The sequence below is a fragment of the Limulus polyphemus genome, unplaced genomic scaffold (genome assembly GCF_000517525.1).
Source record: "Limulus polyphemus unplaced genomic scaffold, Limulus_polyphemus-2.1.2 Scaffold1577, whole genome shotgun sequence".
Classification (NCBI taxonomy): domain Eukaryota; kingdom Metazoa; phylum Arthropoda; class Merostomata; order Xiphosura; family Limulidae; genus Limulus; species Limulus polyphemus.
This window is the reverse complement of record NW_013667187.1, coordinates 167,288-193,851: the sequence shown is the minus strand read 5'-3', so window position 1 is coordinate 193,851 and position 26,564 is coordinate 167,288. Positions and strand designations below refer to the sequence as shown.

The 26,564-nt window shown below is 34.0% G+C and overlaps 1 protein-coding gene across 3 annotated transcripts in view; it reads left to right on the top strand.

Moving 5' to 3' along the window:
• LOC106464171 (pantothenate kinase 1-like) overlaps positions 1 to 26,564 on the top strand; it is an 88,126-nt gene that overhangs the window by 26,287 nt on the left and 35,275 nt on the right. For all 3 annotated transcript variants that reach the window (XM_013924292.2, XM_022391859.1, XM_022391860.1), the window contains one exon: positions 5,251 to 5,495. In XM_013924292.2, coding sequence (XP_013779746.1) covers positions 5,251 to 5,495 — 245 coding nt within the window. The remainder of the gene's footprint in view (positions 1 to 5,250; positions 5,496 to 26,564) is intronic.

The following is a 26,564-nucleotide window of genomic DNA, read 5'->3' as shown; positions in this document are numbered from 1 at the left end:
CAAATGTACCTGATTAAGAAGGGTGTTACTCCCCAACAAAAATCAATAATAAAGTAATCAAGTCAGAAGTACAAGGCTGAGGAAGAATGCACCGATGGAGAAAAGATAAGGGAATGAATATTCATCGGAAACCTTATAGGGGCATGGTGGATTGCTTCGAAAAGATGCAGAAGGAAGAAAAAATAATGTAATAGGATTGTGAGGGTAAGGTGAATGGGTGAAACTTGGACCTGAGAAAGTTGAACAGAAGAAAGAGGATTTGACCCCCAGACCTGGAGAAGAGACATTGGAGTTATGGAATCCAAGAAAGGGGAATATATCCTGATGTTAAGCCTAGGTATTTGTGGCAAGCAGACAAGAAGGACAAGGCATTTTCTGCACCAAAGAAAGGTGAGATAAAAAGTGTTCAATATGGACTGGACTATGAAGGAAAAACGTAAAGGTCAGAAACACATGATGAATTAAAAAGTGAAGGAAAAGAATCATATGGGGGGGGGGGAGAAAAAGGTAACATACCTGAGGAACCATGTTCAGAAATTATGAAAAAGGCCTAGTTAGATCCATGACAGAAGTGGTAGAAGATATGGCAAAGGAAGGTGGTGGGAATCCCCCTTGTCACAAACAGATTCATAGGAGGAGGTATATCAGGTTCAGAAGAACATTCAGTCTGCATAAGAGACTCCATCTCCCATTGCACAATAGCTGCCACTTCCTCAACAGACAAAGAGGAACCCAATGCCATTTAAGTTGTTTATCCACCATCAACAACACCTTTTTGTTCCACACCAGGCAAAGTGGAAATTACCTTTACTTGTAAAATCATAATATGGAAATAAAAGGTCATAAGATTTCCAGGTGCAGAAATGTTTGAAAACTCAAATCCAAATTTAATATTTCCACAGCAGTTGGTATTTTAGTAGATACCTCCACAAGAAACACCAGTATCACAAAAGCTCACAAACAAAAACAAATGCATGTCTTCACAAATTGAGAAGTTATGAATGAACAATCAATATAGAGGGAGTCAGCTGTGCTAGGAGGTTGTGTTGCCCTCCAATAAATGGAGGGTTGTCACATGCTCATTTGCATACAACAGTGTAGCAATACCACGTAGAAACACATGGATTTAGGTAGGACCCTCAAGGCTAGTAGTGAGCAAAAAGTTTGCATATAGAGGGCAGCACTGAGTCAAGAAAGCTATATGTGAAAATAGATTACAAGTCTTACAATAACTATGCATATTATTAATTTGAATTTATTAAGTTTATCTTCACAAAATTTGCCATGGTTTTATTAAACACTACAACACTGTTGTGTACAAAAAAGCATGTTTTTAATAAAGTATTTGTAAGACAGATTTGTCTGTAACTTTGTTAGCCTTTTCTGTACAAGTCTGAGTGAAAGGTAATTTTCATTCTAGGAATAAAAATATTTCTTTTCATCTTATGATTTTCATGTTTCATTTGCATAACTTATAGAAACTACTAAATGAATATTGGAAATTTCTTTTGCTAAAACTTTAAACTGTATATTTTTGTTTTTATAACTTAACACTAATTGTAACCTAATTGTCAATGTACAGTGAAATAAAAAGTGTTTCTATAACTTTCACCTCTGTGTGAGAGCTCATTATTTAAAGTACTCACTTTCAGTTGCCAGTTACAGGTTTGTATATATTTTTGTATATTATTCCTAAGAACTCGTCATGTTCTCTTGTAACTTTAAAGTTTCCTTTTTGTTTGTGCAGGAGACATTTGGCTTACAACTATAATTTATAAGTGTTTAAGTATTTGTTTAAGTTTTCCAGTGAGTTAGTAGTGTATCACTTGCCTCACAGTATAATCGAGTGTAGGTTTTCATTTAAAATATATGTTATTGTTATTATTTAGTTATGTTGAGAGAGAGTTAGTTTATTACGTAATGTTTTAACTTGGGGACACACTCTGTTTTTAATTATTTTATTTTTATTTGTTAGTTAAAGAGTGGAGTGCACACACACACTAGAACCATTAAACCTGTACTGTAATCATAAACCTACTTTTATTTTAGCTTTCAGTTTGATTATTACATTTTTATTCTATTTATCTTGAACCCTAATTAGTATTTTACTGCAAAAGGCTTTCAGATTTTCCACCACTTTTCAAAACATTTGTGAGGAATTTCAAATCATTAAGGCCTTTTTTGTAAAAAATTGTATCCAAATCTTTAATTAACATTTTGTTTAGAACTTCCCTTACAAAAGTTTACACCCCTATAGTTTAAACTTTCTATGTGCCAGTGCTATCAATAACTATGGTGCTGTGTTTTACTGGACCACATGGTTTTAGTTTATAAACAGTTTTTGAAGATACAAAGACAAGTTTTATATACTTAAGCAGTCTTAAAATTTACACTAGTACACATTGAGCTAAGGATTCATTCACTATATGTATTATAAAAAAATACATCTACAAGCTAGTACATAAAAACTTTCTAGTATCTTTTGCCAAGTGGTTCATAAGTATGACAAAATTCCCCTTAGTAAATGATTTGTCAGTTTATACTGTATCAGTGATGAATGTATTTTGTATAAAAAGTCCCGTACTATTCATCTTATAAAGCAAAATTTGTATTTAAATTGTTATCCTTATCCATCAAAACAAAGCTTAGTCTCTAGTTGTTCTCATCGGGTGATCTCTTGGAAAGAAATCTTCATTTGAAAATAGGTTCTTTTTATTCTGTTTGTATGAATATTTTTATGAATGTCTACTGCCTTTAGCAAATTAATTTATTAAGAGAGAGAGAAGACTTGCTTTCAGTATTTAAATTAGTCAATATATACTGGGAAGATATCCAGAAATCAAGTTTACCCTAGTCTCAAGATTGGAAAATGTGACATTTGCATGAAATGCAAGCAATGTGGGCGCAGTTACTCTTCTTGAAGTTAAAACAGTCAAAAAGAGAAGTTGTCCAAAAACATTAAAATTGAATAAAAAGAGGTCAAGAAAGCTGTGAAGAAGAAAGAATAATATATTTCGTTCTTCCATTATAATCACTGTCATTGTTTTATTTCATTCAGTGTTTTACAGGCTTAGATATGATTGATCAGATCTTAACCAAAAACAGTAATAAGAAATCGTTGAAAAACATTTATTTAGTGTTCAGACTGTCCTAGACATCATGAACATTTTGAAAACCATTCTTACAGTGCAAATCAAGGTCAACGGAAATGACTTTCTATGTGCCAGTGCTATCAATAACTATGGTGCTATGTTTTACTGGACCACATGGTTTTAGTTTATAAACAGTAGTAAAAGTAGTCTTACATTGGAAAGACTTTTCATCAACACCAAAACAACATTTTGGAAGATTCACTGCCTTTCTTAAATCAAGAGATTAAATCTAAACTTACACAAAGCTTTATATGAGAAATTGGTCCAGTGGATTTCCACTTGTTCAAAGCATGGCAATTTTTGTATACCATTGACTCATGGTTTTAGGGTTAATTCAAATTTTTTTAAACTTTTGAATCAGTCAAGAATGTGTACATATGTGTATGTAAAATAATTGTTTTTCAATTGAAGTATACTGAAATAAACATTCACTTAAGAAAATTTAGCAGATTTTTATTTAACTTGTGATTAGTTTACAATACAATTAAATTATCAAAAGTAAAGCAGTTGAACAAATTATTCTGTTACACATCCACTTATTTTTCTTAAAAAAAACATTTTATTAAAAAGGCCATAACTGAAACATTAATTGACTAAGGCTGTCCTTGACATTCGAAAGAAATATTGCATAAAGTTTTAACCTTTCCTATAAATCCCTCTTTTTATATGCACATAAATATCTGATGCCTAAAAAATATGCTTGTTGACTGTGAAACATTTATATGTGTATTATATTTGCTATGCATGGATGCCACTACAAGTACTTTGTACTTAAAAGTGTGAACATATAAACTGTTTGGGGAATTCACAATATTCTGTACCAAATACTTAGACTATCTAAATATTTTCCATGTTTTTGACAATGGTTGCATGTTTTGCCCACTGGGTACATTTGAACTATGTTTTTTGTCAAGTAGAAACTAAACAGTAAAAAAATTAACACTAATACTAAATTCGTAAATTCCAGGCAAATGATTTAGCATCTAAGGAATAAAATGCTTGTCACCCCTTCAGCTTTTCCACAAATATGTAGTTCATTTGTTATTTCACAAGCAACTCTACTTGAAGATCTATGATTATAATTATTATTTGTCTCAGTATACAAGTTAAGAGTACAGTTCAAGTCTTGAACAGTTTAGTGTGGATATATTATTTTTAAACAATTGAATTTTCATTATTTGTATCATTAACTTCTAAAGCTATTTCATGTGCATCTCAATCCAATATGGTTTAATTTTTTAACAGTAAATTTAACATATGACTAACATTCACCTCTTGCAACATTAGCAAACTAGAGTTGAAGTTAAAATTTTTTCATTAAGCAAGTTATATCTTTCAGTCACCACCACAGTTAGATTTTTTAAAATACACTGGAAAAGATTAACATGAAAATTAACACAGAAGTAACAGACTTGATCTCTGCATATGTTGGAGCTATGAATTGGCTGTATTTACACCCAGTCAGTTAAAGTAGCAATTTTTGTAAGATTAAAAAAAAACTCATAAAAAATCTTAAGCAGAAATGTATGATTTGACAGAATGATCAAAAAGGTTTTTCGTAGTGAGTTGTACAAACAAAGTACTACATGTATATGTACTTCATTCCCATTACTTTATTTAAAGATACAATAATAATTCATGTTTACTAAATTCTGAATATAAGATTTACAGAAGTTCAAGGATAAACTTTCTGGTAAGAATATTGTTTTTTCTTTGCTGGGTAGTTTCCAATTCTGCAATGTATGTAATCTCAAAATTGTTTAATTTGACACCACATTGTTAAAATTTATAATAAGATCCACTATAACTGGCAATTCAGAATTTTCTGAAATATAAGACTACTTCTCATTTATTAATCTTTGCACTCTAAGTAGGAATATAAAATTGTAAGTAAGTGTGGTGCAGTAAGGAATTTAAATTCTGTTGTGATATTGGCAATATTTTTGTAATCCTAAAGTATGTTTATTATACATTTAAGTGTCAGATGCAAAAAATAGTAAATTTTTACTGTGGGAAGCCAATACTAAACAAATTGCCTATCTTATATAAATAAGCACCTAGCATGAGCTATAATTAATTTTGTATTTTTATTTTGAAGGAGGTGAATTTAGAACTCCACAAGTTTGATGAGTTGGACTCCCTAATATGTGGCATTCATTACATAGAAGCAAATTGTGAGGAAGAATGTTATTACTTTAATAATCCTCTGAATGAAGAACTCTGTGAAAAGAAACACTTTGACTTCAGTAATCCCTATCCTTTTTTGGTCGTTAACATTGGATCTGGAGTAAGCATTTTGGCTGTGTATGCACCTGGACATTACAAACGTGTAACAGGCACTAGGTGATCATTTGAATTATTACATTTTAAAAGACATTTTATTAATAATCTTGCTGATTTTTTTTGCAAACAGGGTTAACAGTACTTTGTGTGTGCTTTAATTTCCATTTCTTAATCGTTACTTCTCTCATATTTAATAATTTTGATGATAACATATCTGAAATCAATGTTATGAATGGTGTGTCTTTATGAAATATTTTCAGGCATATAATTAACAGAAATATGGCAAATTGAAACATGCTTAGCTCTTTCCATATGGGTCAGTTGATGCAACTGACTTTCTAACCATCAGAGTTTCCATACTGTAACTTTTAACCCCCTCTCTGTGGACATCCATTTTTGTGCAAGTCACAAGGTTTTTGTGTGTTACATGATATACCAGTATATATAGTGTAATAATCATAGCTAGTAATCCATATTTTCATAGTATATAAGTTTTAAGTTCTTACTTTTATAAGGCAATATATAAAAAAAAAATCCAGAATTTCCCCTAGCATGAGAATTGTGACATTTACTCTCTAGGCATTTTCTCTTCTCTAATTTATTTACCACTGCTCCAAGAAATACAAAAATTTAAAGTAAATTACTTATTATAATATCATCATCACTTAGACAAAGCATAATTTTCATAGCTTTCAATCATATTTAGTTACAGAGCCATGAATAAGACAACCAGACCCCTCTTGCCACTCCCATCTGTCACATCCTTTCTTTCAGGATTTGTTAATAATTTTCTCTTATGTTTAATACTATATTATTTATAACCAATAGAAAGCCAAGGTTTCCATCTATCAAATAACATATTGTAATATGTTGTTTTCTGAACAGAGAATTGTCAATTTCTCTTTTAGTACAAGTTTCATCACCAACAGGAAACATATTGACAACCTTGGATGAATTTATAATGTCTCTTGTCATGTAGTTAGAAAGCCAGAACAATTGTGATAGTTATGGGACATTGTCTTCTTTTTGCATGTTATTATTCTATGTTCTTTGGTGCATTATTTAATTAAATAAAAATTATTTAGTGCACTACTACCATTAGTATAAAAAGTATGGTGAAGTGTTATCGATAGTCGATAGCAAAAACAAGAAGATCCAGGTAAGTCCTTTATTTCTTGTTTTCATTTGTATTCTTTATTTATTATTATAAATGTAACTAAAATGTAAAAATAGAAAACTTGCAAGTATTTCATACATGATGTAATTGGATAGCGTAATGTAAGTTTCATGTTTGTTGAGTGATTTACAACTTATAATGGTATAAATAGTAATGAGACAGGGTTAAAAGGGCAATAAAATACTAAAATATTAAAATATAAGTATAAATAGATGTATATTGTTACAAGTTTCAAGCTATTTAGTTTCATATAACAATTTGAAATCATTCTAAAAAGAAAATTTTAGATTTATTTAAATTTTTTGAGGTGGTTACAAGGTTAATCAAATTAACCAACCTTGTATAAAGTTAGTTTTTACACTAGTGATCGTCAATAATTTTCCTCAGCACTGCAAGTATTAGATATGTTTGTATTGCTCATAATTTAAGGAGATTTGCAGTCTAATCAACAGACTTTGTTTCCTTTCTTTCTTTAAACTATGAGTTCTCAAGTTCATCCAGCTTCAACATCTGGTGTGAGTGAGGAATATCCTCACACTAGTCAAGTTTCTAACTTGGTTACAGGAGACATGTTAACTGTGGATGATGTGACAGTGATTGTGCATAGGGTAGTGGGTTCCATTATGCAGCCAGGAGTTTCAGCACCTGTATGTTTGCCTGGCATTCCTTCCCCCCATTCTGAGAAATATGATGAGGAAGGTGACTTTAACTGTTTGTTTCCTCCTCCTGGCTATGCCTCAGGAGCCCCTCTTCATGTTGAGGAGAATTTTTAAACTTCTTCACATTACTGGGACCTTATTACTCAGTTATGTTATGTTCTATCTCTCGATCCTGTGTCATATCACACTTCCTGTTCCCTCCTTCATAACCCTCACCCTAACGAATTTTGTTTTCCCCCGTCTCCTGCTTTTGGTGTTCACACTACTTCCTTTTTAGATCATCACTGTGCCTACAATCTTATACCTTGTTCTCCTCACCTTTCTGATTCCTTTATCATGTCATGCAGTCAATTGAACTTCCTCTTTCTGTAGTCACAGTTCTTAAAAGTCTTTTTTGCATATGTAGAGGGCAGACCCATTAGGTTCACTTTTACTCTCCATTTCTCAATTCTTTCATCTTTGCCTAATCCTCCTTTCTCTGCTTCCTTACCTTTCCTCTCAGTACTTTATGTCAGAAGTATTTCCTCAAGCCCCAGGTGACTTTGCTGGTGATTCCTTTACCATTCTCTTTTTACCATGGCCCGTACTTCTCCTTCTGCCCTTTCCCTGCTCACTTGGATCATTTGTTGTTAGGACTTGTTGGATAGGGATACCCTTCTTTCCTGTTTTTGTTTTCCCTTCTACTTTTTATGGGACCTCTGCCTTGCCCTATTTCTTCACTCTTCTTTTTTTGGTAGTATTCCTGATTCCATTTGAATTATTGACAGAAGCTTCCCAGCATCAATTCTTCGTAATTTCATTGGTTACTCACCTGTTCCAATCCTCCCATTCCTCTCTCAATCATTAAATGATTGTCCCTCATTTTTGTATGGAAAATTTCTTATTTCTTTGTTGGTCTTTTTCGCAAGACTATGGATGACCAAGGTTTATGTCTCGGATGTATTCCTTTATATTCCCACTGCAGAAGTTTGAGATATTTCCTTCGATTAATTCAGTTCAGGGCTCTTCCATTTGGCATTGTGTTGTTCCCCTACATCTTCAACAAAGTGATCAGGGCTTTTGTGTATCATCTGCATAAACTTGGTCTATATTTGGTTATGATTCATTCTGATATCTCCACCTTTGTTTCTTACATCAACTGTCGGGGGGGAACCAGATCCAGTACACTTTGTTTTTAAACCATAGACCTTCTTTGTGGACCAATTCTCAATGAGTTTGCCACATTGCCTGTCATGTAATAGGTGCTATGAACCTCATTGCAGAACAGCACTCTTGATCAGACCATATTCTGCCCACAGAATGATCTCTCTACCCTCAAGTTTTCATATGGCTGTGTTCTCTTCTGAGGACTCCACTCATTGATGCCTGTGTCATACCTTTCAATTTCATCTTACTCTCTTTTGATCTCCTGTTCCCCATCCTTCAGCCCTGGCTGTTGATGCTTTCAGTCAACATCCTTTCTTGGATGCTTACATGCCTAACTTTTACCACAGGTCCTGGCATTGATTCACAACTCTCCTTGTCATGTCCTCTTGGTGGCACCTCTTTGGCCAGCTCAACCATGGTTTCCTCATCTTTGTCTACTGTTTACCCATCCCTCTCTTCCCCTTCCTCCCACACCTTCCCCCTTGCTCCAACCTCACATATTGCTATTCTATCCAGGGATCACATCCCTCTACCTTCATGTTTGGGATTTGTCCAGTCCATCGCCTGTCAAGCTAGACTTTCCCATAGGGTAACCTCTTCTCTTTGCCTCTTTACTCTCAGGGATTCTTCTTGTTTCAGGGACTTATCTCTGTTTACCTTTACAAGCTGGGTCAACTAACTGCTCCATTTGGTGTACTTGTTATTGGGTTTGATACCCGCAGACTGTTCCATATTTTTTCTCATCAGATTCACCACCTCACCATTCCCCTTTCCTTTCATTTCCAACAGCCACTTGATGAAATCCTCCAGGATGGCATGTGGACTTTGTCTCACACCTTCATCACCCACTATCTTCACCATCTGGCTGTCTCATCTCCTGCAGGTTACTGCCTGCCTTCATTCACTATCCTCTAGTGTACTCACCATCCTTTGTCAGGCAAGTACATTCTTTCTTTTTTTTTTCTAGCATTGCTCCCAGAATCTCACCATTTGGCTGGTGGCTTCCAAGGTACACTTCTTTCCCAAAATTCTGCATCGAGTCAAGATAACAGAAGTGCTCATACCATCTATTCTGGCTCTATGTATGCCCACTGTTGAGATGGGGTTTTCCACAAGGTCATTCGAGGTATCCTACTGGTTTATTATGATATCTGTCTACTTTTTGATCTAGATCCTACCTCTTCCATGGATTATCATAGAGAAAGCCAGCACCAAGAGTTGCTTTGCCTGCTTCCTTGGCTTATGCTTGATGGCTTTGCAAAATAGGCTTACATGGTCACCTGTTGAACTGTTTCCAGTAAAAGACCTCTCTGGCTGAAACAGGACTGATGGAATTTCTATGAATTTTTCCCCCTTTTTTAATCAAGTAAAGCAAGGAGACTGTTACCACATACCAATTTCTAGCTGCTGGGGTGGTGTACCATGGACAACCATCACTGATTGGGACCTGACAGCTGGGTCTAAAACACAGGTACCAGTCAGTTTGAAATGAGGCAGTGGTGACACTGTCAGTGTACTTCAGGTCACCTCTCATATCATTATACCAATAACACACTGGGAGCACTTACTAGTTTACTGTGCTCCTCCTACAGTCTGCATCTGTTCAGTAGAGTTGAGGTGAGCACATTCCAAGATATCTGCCCACCTCTTGCAGCCTTTGACTTTCCAGTTGAGCTGAGATGAACACACACTACTATACCATGCCTTCCTCCTGTCTGTTTATTAAAGTTGAGATGAACACTCACTATTTGTTTCATGTTGTGTAATTTATGACATGAATTTCTGTACCCTCCTCCCACAGCTGGTGTTGGTCCAAGAGTTTGCTGGTAGAGTTGAGCCAAGTATGCTCTATTAGTCTATGTGCCCTCCTCCCACAGCCATTGATGGTCCAGTAAATCTGACAGGAGAGTTGAGGTGTGTACAAGGTACAGTCTGAATGTGCTCCAGCCGTGCCACGTGTATGGGCCTCTTGTTTGCCTCTTCTTCCTATCTATTCTGGATGAAGAGTATACCCTGGAAGAGGGGAGATATGGTTATCCATGAATGTACCCCTATGGAGTCCCTGCCATCAGGTGTCTCACTCCATGGGTTTCCTTTAGGTACTTTCTGAAGGGAGCTCATCTTGGTATATTTCACATCAATCCTGTCACTATAACAACATGGGATTCTAGCTTTCTGTGTGCAGACGTGTGTATCTATTGGAAATATGTCTTCAGGTAAGAAAAATGTTAACTTTTATTTTTGTAACCTCCTAAATAAATATCAAAAAAATGTCAGTAAAGGTTTATATTTTATGTTATTTTCTCTACTCTATATGTACTTGGTCAACTTGACCATCCTTGAAACCACCATAAACAAAAAATATTAAATAAATCTAAATTTTCCTTTTTTCTTTTTATAATGACTACAGACTGTAACAGAAAACTCTAATTGTGTATCTTAAATAGCTTAAAGCTCATAATGGTCTGTATTTGTTTCTATTTGATTTTATTGCCCTTTGAACTGTGTCTAACTAATAATCCTACCACTCCAACTGTAAATCACTTGGCAAATGTGTAACTCACATTACTATATTGAGTGACATAAAGCACAAGCTGCTTGTAAGCATACCTTGTAAAGAATTATTATTATTATTTGTTATCTCATCTAACCTACTAACTTTCTAATTTTTACATATTAGTTGCTTCTATGACTATAAATAAAGAATATACAAGAAAAACAACTAATATAGTACTTGATAATTTGTGAAAGAGAGAATGTTGGGCATGGCAAGTAGTTCTGGTTTTCTAGTTTATGACGTCGTCAACAAGTAAGATTGAAGGCTGTAAAAATGAGATTTTGCCTTAGTAATATCTCTATTATAATGAGTAATTTACATTAAATTCCATACTTTAGAAAGGAGAGGTAAATAAATTAGAGAAAGGAGAAGACCTAGAGAACAAATGTCATGATTCTCATACTAGGGGAGATTGACGTTTTTTAAATATTTCTTTATCAAATTAAGAACTTAAAACTTATATTAAAGTTTGATTTGTTAACTGTGTTTTAATGCCAAGTTTATTTGTATATATTGATAACAGTAGTATGATTAAATTTGGAATGCAACTCTAAAAGGTCATGACATGCATACTTTGACCAACTCCTAGCAAAAGGGTTAATAGATACTTTCATATAAAGTGTTTTGCTGTTGTGGTGTATTCAGAAATATTTCTAAAAATATACTTATCAGTGCAGCCTATTAGCCTAGGTAAGGGAAATAATACATATAACTTTTAGTAATCTAGTATGTATTCAGACTATCTTGAAATATTCAAAGAGTATTGTGAATTACACCAAAAAAATATTGAAATTTATTGGAAAACTGTTTTACAACTTATCAATTCAACTAACTCAGAAATTGTAATACACAGATAAGGAAATATATGTAAAAAATCCTTTGTAAGTTCCATAGTGAAAGTTATTTTTATTTGGTATTTGACTGTCAATAACCCTTTGTTAAAATATTTCTCTAAAGCTTTGTCTGTGAATTTATGAGGCCTTTACTGAGTTAATGTGAGTAAATGGTGGTTTTCGTGATAAGAAAGAAATACTTTGTCTCAGTTTTTCATATTTCATTTGCATAACCTCTAGAATCTCATAAATAAATATTGGAAGTTTTTTTTTGTAATAAAATCATCAGCATACAATGAAACAAAAAGTTAAAAAATGTGAAATAAAATTAGTATAACTTTTATTTTATTTTTATAGAATGACTACAGGCTGTAACAGACAATTATAATGTTTTACGCTAGTAGTCTCAGCTTTCTAACCTTTTCACAACTGTTTGCTTTTAGCTGTACAATGCTTTTTAGACCCTATCTCAGAACATGACAAGCAATTGACCAGTGAGAGCACTTAGTATAAACAACTAATCAAGTTACAATCATGTGGCATTGTATTTAATTTTCATTTTTTGTTATCTAACCCAATAATTTTCTAATTTGTACATTTTAGTTGCTTTTGTTAAAAAATATATAGCAATAAATAAAGAATATAAACAAAACAAACAGGAAATTTTGGACTTAGAGTTGAAACCTATTTCAGTAATTTGTAATGGAGGGCATACATTCTGAGTGCTTGTATTTTCATACTATCATTGATGTTTCTTTCAAATATGGATCTTGGTACACAATGAAATATACCAAACACTAGAGTAAAATGTTCCTAAACAACTGTAATTTATGCAATTTTATAACAAAGATATAAAAAGGATATAAACAGTTTTGTTAGCTTCTCAGAGCAGAAAACATGACCATAGAGAAACTGAGGCTAAATAGCTATTTACACATGCCAAAACAAAATGACAAATAAGGAATCTTATAAAGAAAAGGCTGCTCTTTCTATTTGGTATAAATCAGCCAATAACAATTCCAGCAAGTATTATTGACCTTTTTTTGAAAGACAGAGGTGTGGGACTTGTTATCTGGGTTATCTCAATAAAGCAAGAAGATCGGAGGTGCTAATTTTATATTCTGGCTTGTCAGTATGTGTCATATGTGTTTTTGATTAGTTGGACACTCAGTCTTATAAGGGTAAAACAAAAATCAAAAACAGAATTTGGATTGAAACTGGTCATGTGACACAGAGAACAGAAGATTAAGAATGGTTTTTAATATATTACTTTGAAATTAAGATATTAAAATTTAAATTACAAACTTGATGCCAAGTTTATTGATATACATTGATAATAAACTGTTTAATTAAATTTGGAATGCAACTGTAAAGGTTGTGATATGTGCACTCTGACCTTGGAGTGCTTATAGGCTTTATATGGTTCATTAATATTACATACACTTTGGTCCTTTTTATCTGTTTAACTTTGTTATAATTAACATTCATTAACAATTCTGCAATGACAGTGTTGCATTGTGAAATAAAATTACCACAGTTTTGATGATAATAAAGCAGATAAACAAACTTAAACATATCAATGCAGTAATTATGATAAATGCTATTGTTCTCTGTTTTAGTCTCTGTGGAAGCTTCTTATTATTATTTTCTTTAGACTGGTAAACCAAACAATTGCACATAAATCAAAATGGAAAAAAGACTCCTCAAATTTAATCCTAAATATGATAAATTTTTCTTTTAATGCTTTGCACAAAGTAAAAATATTTTCAAAAGTAAATTACATTGAATATTTACATGAATTGTTTTCAGTAATTCATGACTCTGTCATGATACAAATCACCCCCTTTTTTACTGATTAACTAAAGCTGTATTTGTTAAGTAACTGTGTGCAAAATATAGTGATAGTGAATTGTCATTACATTGGATGACTATTTCTTCTGACTGAGCATAACCTGTCTTATCATCTAAGCTCCAATACATAAAGAATTCAGGCTTAAAATTATCATGTATATTCAAAATGGATTGCCAATTTTTGAAGTCAGTATCACTGCAATAACATTAATCATTTACACAAAATTCCTTGAATAAGTGCTGATTCTACAGATACATGAAATAATGTTTATAGAATTATAATTAGGGTGCTTATTATAGTTAGTTTTTGTATCAAATACGCAAGTTGTGTGTATTGGATACCTCTAAACAGAAGCAGTTATTGGATAACTTAACAATTTTTTGTCATAAATTCGTAATTTTATCATTAATATTATGACTTACTGCATGAAATTAAAATGAATGTCGGATAACTTGTGCTTTAGCAAGTTAAACCTTTGTTAACTGTAACACTGTAAGGAGGTTAGGTGTTTCTATAATTGTTAAATAAGTATCCATTGTTAGAAATTAGAAATGTAATAGTGGGGTAGATTTTTTTTTTCTTTTAATTGTTTAGAATGTCTAATTGAAATACAAAGCACAACACTGTCACCATGGTTGTCTTTAGTTTGTGTACCAGTAATCATTTAAAAAAATCTTAGTTTTTCACATTGTTTTTTTAAAGATACAACATTAGCCAGCTAATGTAAAGTGATATTGCCATTAAAATACCAAACCACATTAATAAATGTATATGAATAAACGTGGCATCAAAATATGGTTAGTGAATCAAATATTGATATTATGTAAATTTTAAGTTCTTAATCTTCTAAGGAAATATTTAAAACTTTCTCAGTATAGGTAGTATGAGATTTGTGACATTTGTTCTCTAGGTCTTCTCTCTTTATTTAACATAATCTACTCGTTACAATATGGATATTGCTAAAGCAAAGCCTAATTTTTATTGCCTTCAATCTTATTTGTTTACTGAGTAATAAACTAGAAAATCACACCCAGTTATTACATCCTCCCTTTCACACGTTGCCAATAGCTGTGTCTGACATTTTATACTATATTATTTACACCCAATAGAAAGACAAGGTTTTAATCTATCAAATGATGTATTAAATTACATTGTTTTTGGTACAGTGTATTGTCTATGTTGTCTTAAGTTTGAAAGTTTCTATCTTGGTGTTCAGGTCTATTTTAAGGCTATTATGTCATATTTAGAAAGCCATTTAAATTATGATAGATATAGGACATTTTTTGCTTTTTTGCATGTTATTATTGTGTTTTTAGGTGCATTATTTAAGTAAATAAAAAATATTTAGTGTAATATTACCATCATTATAAAAAGTAGGCTTAAATATCATCAGCAACTGATAGCAAAAAAAAAAAGTCAAAGGTAAGTACTATATTTCTTGTTTTTCATGTATATTTTTTATTCATTGTTATAGATGTAACCAACATATAAAAATTAGAAACCTATTAGATCAGATAAGGTTAAATTAGGTGATATAATAATGAATAATTATTTGTAACTAGTGTGGCAGTATTATTAGTTATACACAGTTCAAGGGGCAATAAAGCAATAATATTAAGTATAAATAGGTGTAGACTGTTGCAGACCTTAAGCTATTTAAGATAAACAATTGTATTTTTTTATTATAGTCTGTAGCCATTCTAGAAAGGAAATAAAATGTAATTCCGACATGGTACGTTACCTCCTTTCACAGATATAGCTATTCTTGTTCAGTGGTGTTCTCTATATGCAAAATATTTTTGCATGCCACAAGCCTTGAGCTCCCACATACCCCACAATCAATGTGATTCAACTGTGTCTCGCATGTAAATCATCATGCGACAACCCTACAACAATAGGAGTATGACACACCCTCCTGATGCATGTGATTCCCTCTATTTGATTCTATCGAACTATTACTTCATGTTTGGCAGTCAAGATGTTTTTCATTGTACTTTTCAATTGTTTTATTTTCAATATTGATTAAACTGTTTTGTAATTTATTCCAAAATGGAATTGTTATTCTCCTTTTTCAAACGTTCGTGAACATAAGTGTAACTTGCCTTTTTTTTTCTTGTTTTTTATTTATTTATTCAAACACTGTTGTGTTTGGTTATTCATCTTTAAAGATGAATTCCAAAGTCCAAGTTACCACTTTGGAGGTAATACAATCTACCAACACATTTACACGGGCTTCAAGTGGAAGGAACTGAATTATGGAATTATCAGCTCTCATTTGATGATAGAATGATCATTATGAGTCAAACTTCTTCTCCTGATGTTGTCCTTTTCCTCCTGACATGCCAAACAAATGACCAGGAATTTGACAGCTTTCTTCCTATATCTCATTGGTGAAGGTGCTATCTTTGGTTTGTTCATCATGGTGTAGTGTATCAATTTTATGCCCTATATACATGCTTGGGGGTTGTGTTTACACCATCACATGGATGACTGGTATTTATTAGCTCATTCCAAATGGGAATCCACCCATCACTCTCATCTGCTTCTTTTGGAGGCAGCTTGTGTGGGTTGGTTAATCAAATTGGAGAAATCATTCCTTATACCTACCCAATATCTTGTCCACTTGGATGTCTTTTTCAACACTCATCTCAGTTCCTTCATCTCCATTTGATGGGGCTTTCATTTTTCCATGCCCTTACTGCTCCCTGTATTACTGGTCACAAGGTCTTATCGCTTTTGGGGATGTGGTCTTCTGTGGAAACCCTTATCCTGTTGGGTCGAATGCATATCAGGTCTCTTCAGTGGACTCTGCACGACCAGTGAAACCTTGTGTGGGATCCCTTGGATGCTTCTATTTCTCGTCCTCCTTTCACTGTGGATGATCTGCATTGGTGGTTAGACAAGGCTCACACATCAACGGGTGTTCCTCTTCCTCCTCCCCATCACATTTTCTTGAACGCTTCCCTCCATGGCTGAGGGGGTGTGAGTCAATCAGCAGGAATCTTTGGGTCAGTGGTCTCTGACCAAAGAGTCTTACCATATCAGAATTTACATTATTTCAATCTTATGAAGTACTGGAGCTTCTGGCCATACATCGTACTTTGGATCATTTTCTGCATCTTGCCAGGAATCATCTGGTTGTGATCTATTCTGACAATTCTATGGTGGTAGCTTATATCAATCACCAAGGTGGCACTTATTTTCGTTCCCTTTGTAAGCGAACTTTGGATTGGGGGGGGCACACTCTCGTTGTTTATCTCCTTGCTTGTCATATTTCTGGTGCATTCAACCTTGTCACAGATCATTTTTTCCAATCAGACAAAGTGGTTTCTTGATGGTCGCATTTTTTAGTGGCTATTCCTTCAGTAGGGTACTTTTCACCTGGATGTGTTTGCCACATCCCTGTATACTGAGTTACTTCTTTTTTGGTCTCCAGTTCCTCATCCACTTCTACTGGCTGTCAATGCATTTATCCAGGATTGGAACAACAAATACCTTTATGTGTATCCTCCCATCCATCTCTTTCCCAGGGTGATTTTGACCATTCACATCACTCCATGTCAAGTATGCTGATTGCTTCTTACAGGACCAGCAAAACTGTGGTTTTTGCAACTGTTCCAGCTCCAATCTGCCCCACCATTACCTCTTCCTCTTACTCCATACATTCTACGTCAATCTTGATCACTGGCATTTCATCCTGCCCTTCCTACCCACCATCTTCACGCATGGTTTTTAGTCAGTCCTTGGCAAGGAGATCTGGTTTGTCACAGCAAATTACTTAATTTTTAGCACATTCCAATCGCCCTACCTCTGTGGATGTTTATCAACCTAAGTGAAACATTTTCCACCATTGGTCATTGGGTCAGGGGTTTTCACCTGCTCAACCCACTGTTCCTCTTCTTATTGATTTCCTCACTTATATGTTCAGAGGATTTCTGACTCCTTGATCTTGGGTTATTGGGCTGCCTTATCCCACACTTTTTGTTTTTCCCAGTACTGTAAAGTTTTTAACTCTCCTACCCTCTCATTATTGTTGCACTCCTTCCTGATTAGTTAACCTCCTAGGTGTGTGGTCTTTCTGTATTGGGTTGTCAATTTTACCTTATTTTACCTCTATTTGAACCTCTGTCTCAATGTTTGATTTTTCACTTATCTCTTAAGATTTATTTTTTTCTTATCTTGTCCTGTGGACATTGTCGATAGGATTTATTTGCCATGGACATTTCACATGCCCTGTATCATTCCACATGTTCTCCTTTATCCAGATTGATCTTGCCTTCCCAAAACTTTGGGGTAATTCCTCCTTTTTGTTGATTTTCCTTCCATTTCCCACCTATATTCCCAGTCTGATCTGTGCATGCTCTTTGTGTTATATTGCCTACATGGCTTCCATCCATGGTGCCCTTTCCTATCTTTTCATTATCCTCTATTTGTGACCTTTTATATTTCCACTCTTTTCAATTGGGTTTAGCTTTTAATTTGATTGACTTATTCTTCCTTGTGTTCTTCTTCCCGTAATTTGTTCCAGGTGTCTTCTCACCAGATTATGCACCTTACCTTTTGCCTGATGTCTCATCTCCGTCCTTCATTGGAGGAAATTCTTCAGTTGGACATGTGGCCCACACAGCATATATTCATCTCTCACTAACTACATTGGATAGCTGTTTCTTTTTCATTGGGATATTTGTCTTCCACCTGTTGCCATTCTTCAGATTTCCATGAGATTGTGACTGGGTAATTTATCTTTCTGTATATGTACCTTTTATTTTTCAGGGGCATGTCCATTTTCTGTTTACAGATCCTGCTTTGTGGCGAGTGGTGCTTGTCTGGGTATACTTAAACTAGTAAAATCTGTGCTGCAAGGCCAGGATAGCTTAACAATTATAATTTTCATGGCCACTATACCCACGCTGTTGAGATGGGGTGTTCCACAAAATCACATGTAGGTTTCTTCTTGCAATATCTTAGTTTCATTAATATGTCTGTTTTCAACTGTACTAACCCATGGACTTTGTGGGTAAAGCAGAAGGGGGGGGGATAGCTGCCCATCCCTGCCATTCCTTAGTTTGAATAAGTCAGGAGTGGTCTGCTTTTCAAAATAAGTTTTTTGTGGTCACCTCTTGCATATTCTACAGTGTTGACATTTTTCCAGACTCTCCACTGCATTTGCTCCCCACTTTTTCTTCCATTGGAGTATAAGAGTCTTTACTACTTTCCAGTTTCAAGCTGCTGGGGTGATGGACCATGGAGGCATCCTCCTGAATGTGATAATGATATACAATACAAATAATTATAAAATCATTCAGTTGAGAGTAGGTTGGTGGTCTGCTGGTGTTGATGATGAGATGTCCTCGGATCTGACACTCCATCTCTGAACGGGTTTATCCAAGGGAATGTTGTAGCTTTGGTGCAAGCCATCAAAATTGCAGTTCATCCCTTCGATTGGGATCCCTCATCCTACCTTCTTATGGATGTCGATTCCCAGTGGCAGAGTTTTGGATTTAGGGCTGGACCAATCAACATAAGTCCCCATGCATGTATTACAGGTGTCTCTGTTCACTCACTCAATTGGACTCGTGTTCACTGCAACCATGTTGTGGCTAACATGGTGGTTGAATATACAGGTTAGTATGGTTCTTCTTCTTGCACTATCCATAGAAGATTTTCATATACTGAGAATGTTACTGCACTGTCTGATTGGTTTTGAGTGGGATATTTCACAATACAGGAACATCTTTATTATTCCTATCATCTGGATATTGGGTTCCCCGATAGGTAAAACATTTTATCACCTTGCTATCATGTGTTCTGTTCACAGATCAGTGGGTATGATATCTCCCTCCAATCTGCTGAACTTGAGGTGAAGATAGTATAATCCTCATTCCTGCCCCCACCAATGGATGAATTTTGGATTGTAGTTGACTTATGGATAGTATGATCCTCATCCTATCCCCACATGGATGATGGTTCCCAGTGGCTGGGCTTTGGTTGCAGTTGACTTACTGTGTACTGTCTGTCACGCCCTAGCCACTCTACACCTTGGGGCACATCTCTTTTAGTCTCACCCATATTACTGTTTTCAAAGGGATTGAGCTTTCGACATCAGGTGGTTCAGATCCCTATCTAAACATTGTTCTCTCCCTTTTGGATGTGCTTCTCCCCTTTTCTGCCCACTTTCCACACTGTGAGCATAGAGTATACCTGGTACAGAAGTGGTTTAGTCTCCCATGTAGGATAATTACCTTTTTTGGTTGTTCTTTGGATGCATTCAAAGAATGCTTCGTTCTTTCCCTTGTACCAATATTTCTACCTATTCAGTTTGGGATTCTAGCCATATCTGTGAGTGATGGTAATGTACCATATTGGAATTTATAATTTTCCTATATTGAAAATGTATTTCCGACAGGTTACCTCTTCCCACCCTTCCTCCCATTTGACAACCAGTGTTTCCTTTTTCTGCCAAACTTGAAGTGATAATTCAGTAGAATCGATTAGAGGGAGTCACATGCATGAAGAGGGTGTGTCACACTCTTATTGGTTGAGGTTTGTTGCATGATGATTTACAAGCAAGACTCAGTGTTACCACATTGATCACGGGGTACATTGGAACTCAAGGCTTGTGGCATGCTAAAAACATTTTGCATATAGAAGGTAGCCCTGAACAAGAATAACTATATCTGTGAGAGGTGGTAAGTACTTATCAAAAATACATTTTCAGTGTAGGAAAATTGTAACTTTATAGATTTATTTAATTTTTTATGGTTGTTATAAGATTGGTCAAATCAGTCGAGTCTGTATAGAGTTATGGTAGAGAAAATAACAGATAAAATATATAGTTTTACTGAAAAGAAAAGACTGAGCCTCATCCCAATAATAGCTAACAGTTGTTCAACAGTCAACAATACAAATGTGTTAATGGACAAAGCAACTAATAAAACAGAAGCTCTTTATCAAATAGTTCCTATCTACTTTAGGAAGAAATTGCTAAAACAGTATGCCATAAAATTAAATCTTTTAACAAGGAATGAGCACACAAAATACATTCTCTTTAATAAAGAAATACACTCAATGCAAAAATAAAGCCATAAAATTTATCTCTACGGGTATCCTGTATTGCACATGACACAAGGTTTTAGTGTCTAACATTCAAAATTTTATTAAACTACTTTTTGTTTATGCTATACCAATTAGAATTTTGTTTGGTTACAAAGCTATCAAATAGAAAATCAGACTCCTCCTGCCACATCCTCTCTTTCAGGATTTGTTAATAGTTCTCTCTTACGTTTAATTATATATTATCTATACCCAATAGAAAGTCAATGTTTTCAGCTATCAAATGACGTATTTTCTAACGTGTTCTGAACAGATAATCATCAATTTCACTCAGAGCTTTACCGTGGGAAAGCTGACGACTAGCTTGAATGAATTTCTAATGGCTCTTGTCACATAGTTAGAAAAAATTTTAGAGTTAGGGGATATTATCTACTTTTTGCACATTATTAGTATATTTTCTTTGGTGTATTATTTAATTAAATAAAAATTGTTTAGTGCATTACTACTATTAGTATAAAAAAAGTAGGGTTAAGTGACATCGACAATAGACAGCAAGAAAAAAAGAAGATCGGGTAAATATTTTATTTCTTGTTTTTTCATGTTTATTCTTTATTTATTATTATAAATGTAACTAAAATGTAAAAAACGTGAATCTTTTTAGATTAGTTAGGATTAGATTCTGCGAAAAAGCCGTTACAAATTCATCCAAGCTAGTCGTTAACTTTCCCACAAGAACGATGTTGCTACTCCGAGTGAAATCGGCGGTTATCTGTTCAGAACACAATGTTATACAATACGCCATTTGATATATGAAAACCGTGACTTTCTGTTGGTTATAGGTAATGAAATGTAAGAGAGATCTATCAACAAATTGTGAAAGAGAAGATGTGACAAGTGGGTGTGGCAGGAGGGGTCTAATTTTCTATTCGATAGTTCTGTAACCAAACAAAATTTAAGGCTATAAAAATTATGGTCTGTTTGAGCAATAATAATTTTATGGAGAGTATTTTATGTTTAATTTCGTACATTTTCAAGGGGTGGTGGATAGAATAGGATGATGACATGCTGTGACCAAATGTGTCACGTGTGTCGGACTAGTGGAAATTCAGGATTTTTTTATATATTCCCTTGTAGAATTAAGAACTTAAAACTTGTATACTATTAAAATATGGAATATTAATTAAGATTTTAGGCTATTCTAATTGGTATAACAAACAAAAAGTAGTTTAATAAAATGTTGAATGTAAGACACTGAAACTTTGTGTCGTGCAGTAAAGTGTACCCGGGCCGATAGGGTTAATGTAAATCGACAGCGTAACATGAGATGTACATTCCCCAAATGAGTTACCACCTATAATGATGTGATTTACAGATAGTAGTTAGACATGGTTCATAGGGCAATAAAACAATAAAATTTAATTATAAATTCATGTATACTGTTACAAGTTTAAAGCTACTTAAGATAAACAAATGTAGTTTCATGTTACAATTTGAAATCATTCTAAAAAGAAAAAAGTGTAACTTAGATTTATTTCTTTTTTTTTGGGGGGGGGGGGGTTACAAGGTTGATCAAATTGACTGATCCCATATAGAGATAGGGTGGAGAAAATAACAGATCAAATATAAAGTGTTACTGAAAAAAAACATTTGAAATGTATTTAGGAGGTTTTGGGGATTACACAAAGGAAATTTAAGATTTTTGAAATGAGAAAAGTATTTTTAATCTGAACATGAAAATCACTTTGCACATGGACTATTCTAATCAAATACTCAATATATTCATTGACAAATCTCTATTTTAGTTTATTAAGTATACTTCACCAGCAATATAATGCTAACTGAAAGATTGCCAAATTTTATGAAGATATAAACAGTATATTGAAAGTTGGAAGTATCAAATCTATAAAGATTTTAAACGAGTACAAAGAGGTCGCAAAGTCAGTCAAATCGACTGAACCCATGTTGAGACAGTTAACACACAGACCAAACACTTCAAGGACACACTAAGAGAACCTTTATGCAGCATGTCTCAGTTTCTTGGCACTTTGGACTTGTAGTCGAATATTTGCATGTTCAAGGCTGGTCTGCATCGTGTTGTTTTGTCTTTGAGCAAGATACTTATACCCCAAATTTATGATGGGTACCAACTGTTAGCTAGAAGTTAACCTATGATGAACTGGCATCCCATCTGGTGAGGGAGTTACCATTCTCATCTGTTTGTATTACTTGAAACAGGAGTTCAAAAGCATCAGTCGTATGTATCTTGCAAAGAGATGTCAATGGTTTAACATAACTTTTAATGCAAAAATACATAAAAACCTTTAAAAAATAATAATAATAATAATTAAATATACATATATATACAGTGTACACACACAAATTTTGCCTATATATGTTGTAAGTAAACCCACTATACTTTACCATAAACACACTTATACCCTTAACAGAAAAACACAAAACATCATTTAATGTATATACACACATACATACCTATACAAATGGACCCTACGAAAGCATTACACATACAATGTTAACTAGAACTTTCTGTACGCTTGAACAAGCTACTTATATCTATGAAAAAAATAATATTGTTAATGCTAATTACATTAAAAAATCATACACATAAACACAAAAACTACTTACTCAAAAAATTATATAAAAAAATCATTACTCATAAATGTACAATTAATGACAGAAGCGGAAGCTGCTTACCTAATATACCCAAACAACAGTTCCTCATATGCAGCTGTGGATTTGTGATTTACCACGTGGTCTGACAGATGATCTTTGTAACCCTTGCAATAGTTTTATAAGTTTACACCAGGTCCTGAGAGATGACACTGCAACAGAAGCATTCAATGGTTGAACAGACTTCTTCGTGATTAAAGAACACCTGACTATCTGCTCTTGGCAGTGTTATTTCAAAATCATGATCTGCATGGTTGTGAGGCACTTTTTAATATCCACTGGGGGATTAGTGGCCAGCTCAGTCTACTTCCTTCTGCAGTTCTGGGTTCAGCTTTTATTGTTAACAGCACTTTGTTGATGGAATGATGAAGTTACCATTACTGTTCTTACTGCTGGTATTGTGATAGTGATGGTAGTCACCACCATTGTTATGAAGTGGTGGATGGTTGACTTTATCACTTTTCTGATGACCTTTTAGTAGACTGTAGCTTTGAGAAAGTCAAGCCAGGACAGTGGGTGTGACAGCCCTTTTGGAGATGCACATATGTCTGTATGACTTTTTGATAAAGCAGCCTCCAACAAGACACTTGCTGTTTCTATGGGCTTATGTGTATCTTACCTGTAGAACATGATTCCTATTGCCTGTGAAAAGCTGGGTTAATACAGGCACCCTCTGGATATGTGCTTCACCTGTATGTTCCAAGTACACTCTCTGAAGAGGCTGATAGTCCAAAGCTATCCAAATATCCAGTCACTTTCCTTCCCCTACCATCAAAGCAGATTCCAGGTTTGGTGGGAAAGAAATGGGATGGGGTTGCAGCATCAGGTACTCACATTAGTAACCAAAATAGTTCAAGTATTGCACGTGTACTAATCTATATTTTTCTGACCATGGAAATTCATTAACACCAGTGTTAAGTTTCCCTCTTGTCTCTCCCTTCAGATGCATGTTTAGCAGAGACACAAGCAATTACAAAGCTGCTCCACCAAGGTGTTACTTCTTGCCTTTGGGGCTACATACCCACTTTTCACTTTAATGCATTATAACTGCACTTTGTATTTAAGTAATGTCAAGAAAATATTCTAATAACTGTGTACTTTTTGAAATATTTCAGTGTGCATAACTGAAAATATGGAAACAACTCTAAATGAAACATTGTTTGTACCAAGTTTATATTTATGATATATAGTGCTGTTTGTGAATTTTGCTTTCTACTGGCATATAGCATAAATTTCATCTACTTACTAAAATTAAATTCAATCCAACTGAAATGTTTCTAGGCAGCACTTATGAAACAACAGACTAAACTGTTTTCCTGCAAGTCTGATGTGAGTCTAACCCTTATTTTTACCTTTTTAAAATTCTCAACCTTCTGAATATTCCACCTTCAAATTTTTATACGTGCCTTAATGGAAACACTAGGGCATGAGAAGTTCATCTGTAATGTACTTATGCTTTCCACATGAATACTGGATCTCGTGTCAAGGTTCTCTTCTGATGTTTGGTGGCTTTTCCTGGTTGCTGACATGCAAACTCGTGCTTTAGCCAGTGCAGATTTTCACACATTCTTGCAGACACTAATGTATCTGCTGTAGTTGGTGAACTTTCTATTAAATCTACAGAGAGAATCATTTCGAGTTCCAACTTGAGCACGTTTGGCAACATTCATATATTCTGTTCTGTTGCACGATGTGAAGTCATGACATACAATAAGTGTTCATCCCAATCAGATTGACATAAACATATGGGCGTAGGTTATTTACACATGTTAAAACATTTTACAGCATTATATTCAAAGTTTAACAGTTCTCAATCTTACTTTTCCTGTGCCATGCGAGATCAACTCCCAACTTCAAATATATATAGCTTGTGTCAATAATAGGAAGCTTTTGCAGCTTCCAACCAATTAGAAACAAAAACTGTACATAATTACAAGCAAGAATGTAAAATTTGAGCCTCCTACCATCATGATTTGTTGAGTCATAAATACATTTGTCAAATCCACCAGAAAAACCTTTCACATCTGCCTCTGACTTTTAAGATTGAGTATTTACTAGTTAAATTTACATGGCCATTGAACAGATTTATAACAAGTAGAAAGAAAAGATTCTCTTCTACATAAATATTACTATTATTGATTTTGATTTTCTATGTTTACAGAGACATAAACTAGAAAGTTAGACCCACATGCCAATAATTCTCTCTGAAATTTTGTATTGTATAATTTATAACCAATAGAAAAATGAAGTTTTTCTCAATCGAGAGATGTATTGTGGTACATTTTTTTTTTCACTACGGAGTATTGCATTTTTCATCTTCAATTTGAAAGTTTCTCTTGTGGTGTTCAGATCAAGAAGCTTAGAGAAATATTTTAAGGTTCTTATGCTATAATCAGAAAGCTAGTTATATTATAATAGTTTTAGGACATTGTCTGCTTTGTGCGTATTATTATTCTGTGTTCTTAGATGCATTATTTACGTATTATTTAGTGTACTAGTACCATCATTATAAAAAAGTAGGCTTAAACTTCATCAGTAACTGATAGCAAAAAACAAGAGGTTAAAGGTAAATACCATATTTATTGTATATCTTTTTTATAAAAATAGATAAAATGTAAAACAGAATTTTATTAGGTTAGATTAGGTGATATAATGAATAATAATAATTTTCCACAAAGTATGCTTGTGAGTAGCTCATGAATTACATGATTCAGTATGCTAAGCAGAGCTACTCATTCACTGAGTTATTTATAACTTGGGCAGGGTTATTAATAAGACATCGTTCAAAGGGCAATAAAATTAAGTAGAAGCAAATGTAAATTGTTATGAGTCTTAAGCTATTGAGAATAAATAAATGCAGTTTCCTATTATATAATCATTCTAGAAAAAAAAGGTAATTTAGATTTATTCCATATTTTTTATGATAGTTACAAAGTTGGTCACAATTGACGAATCCATATAAAGTTAGCATAGAGAAAATAACAGATAAAATATAAAGTTTATTGAACATACTGTCCCATCCTTTAAACTAAACTAAAACTCTTAATAAATAAATTTAAAAAAAATCTTAAAGCCAGCCTTTATCATTCATATACTTATCAAGCTTTCTTTTAAACTCACTTAAATTTACTGTCTCCACAACCTCCAAAGGCTAACCATCCTGT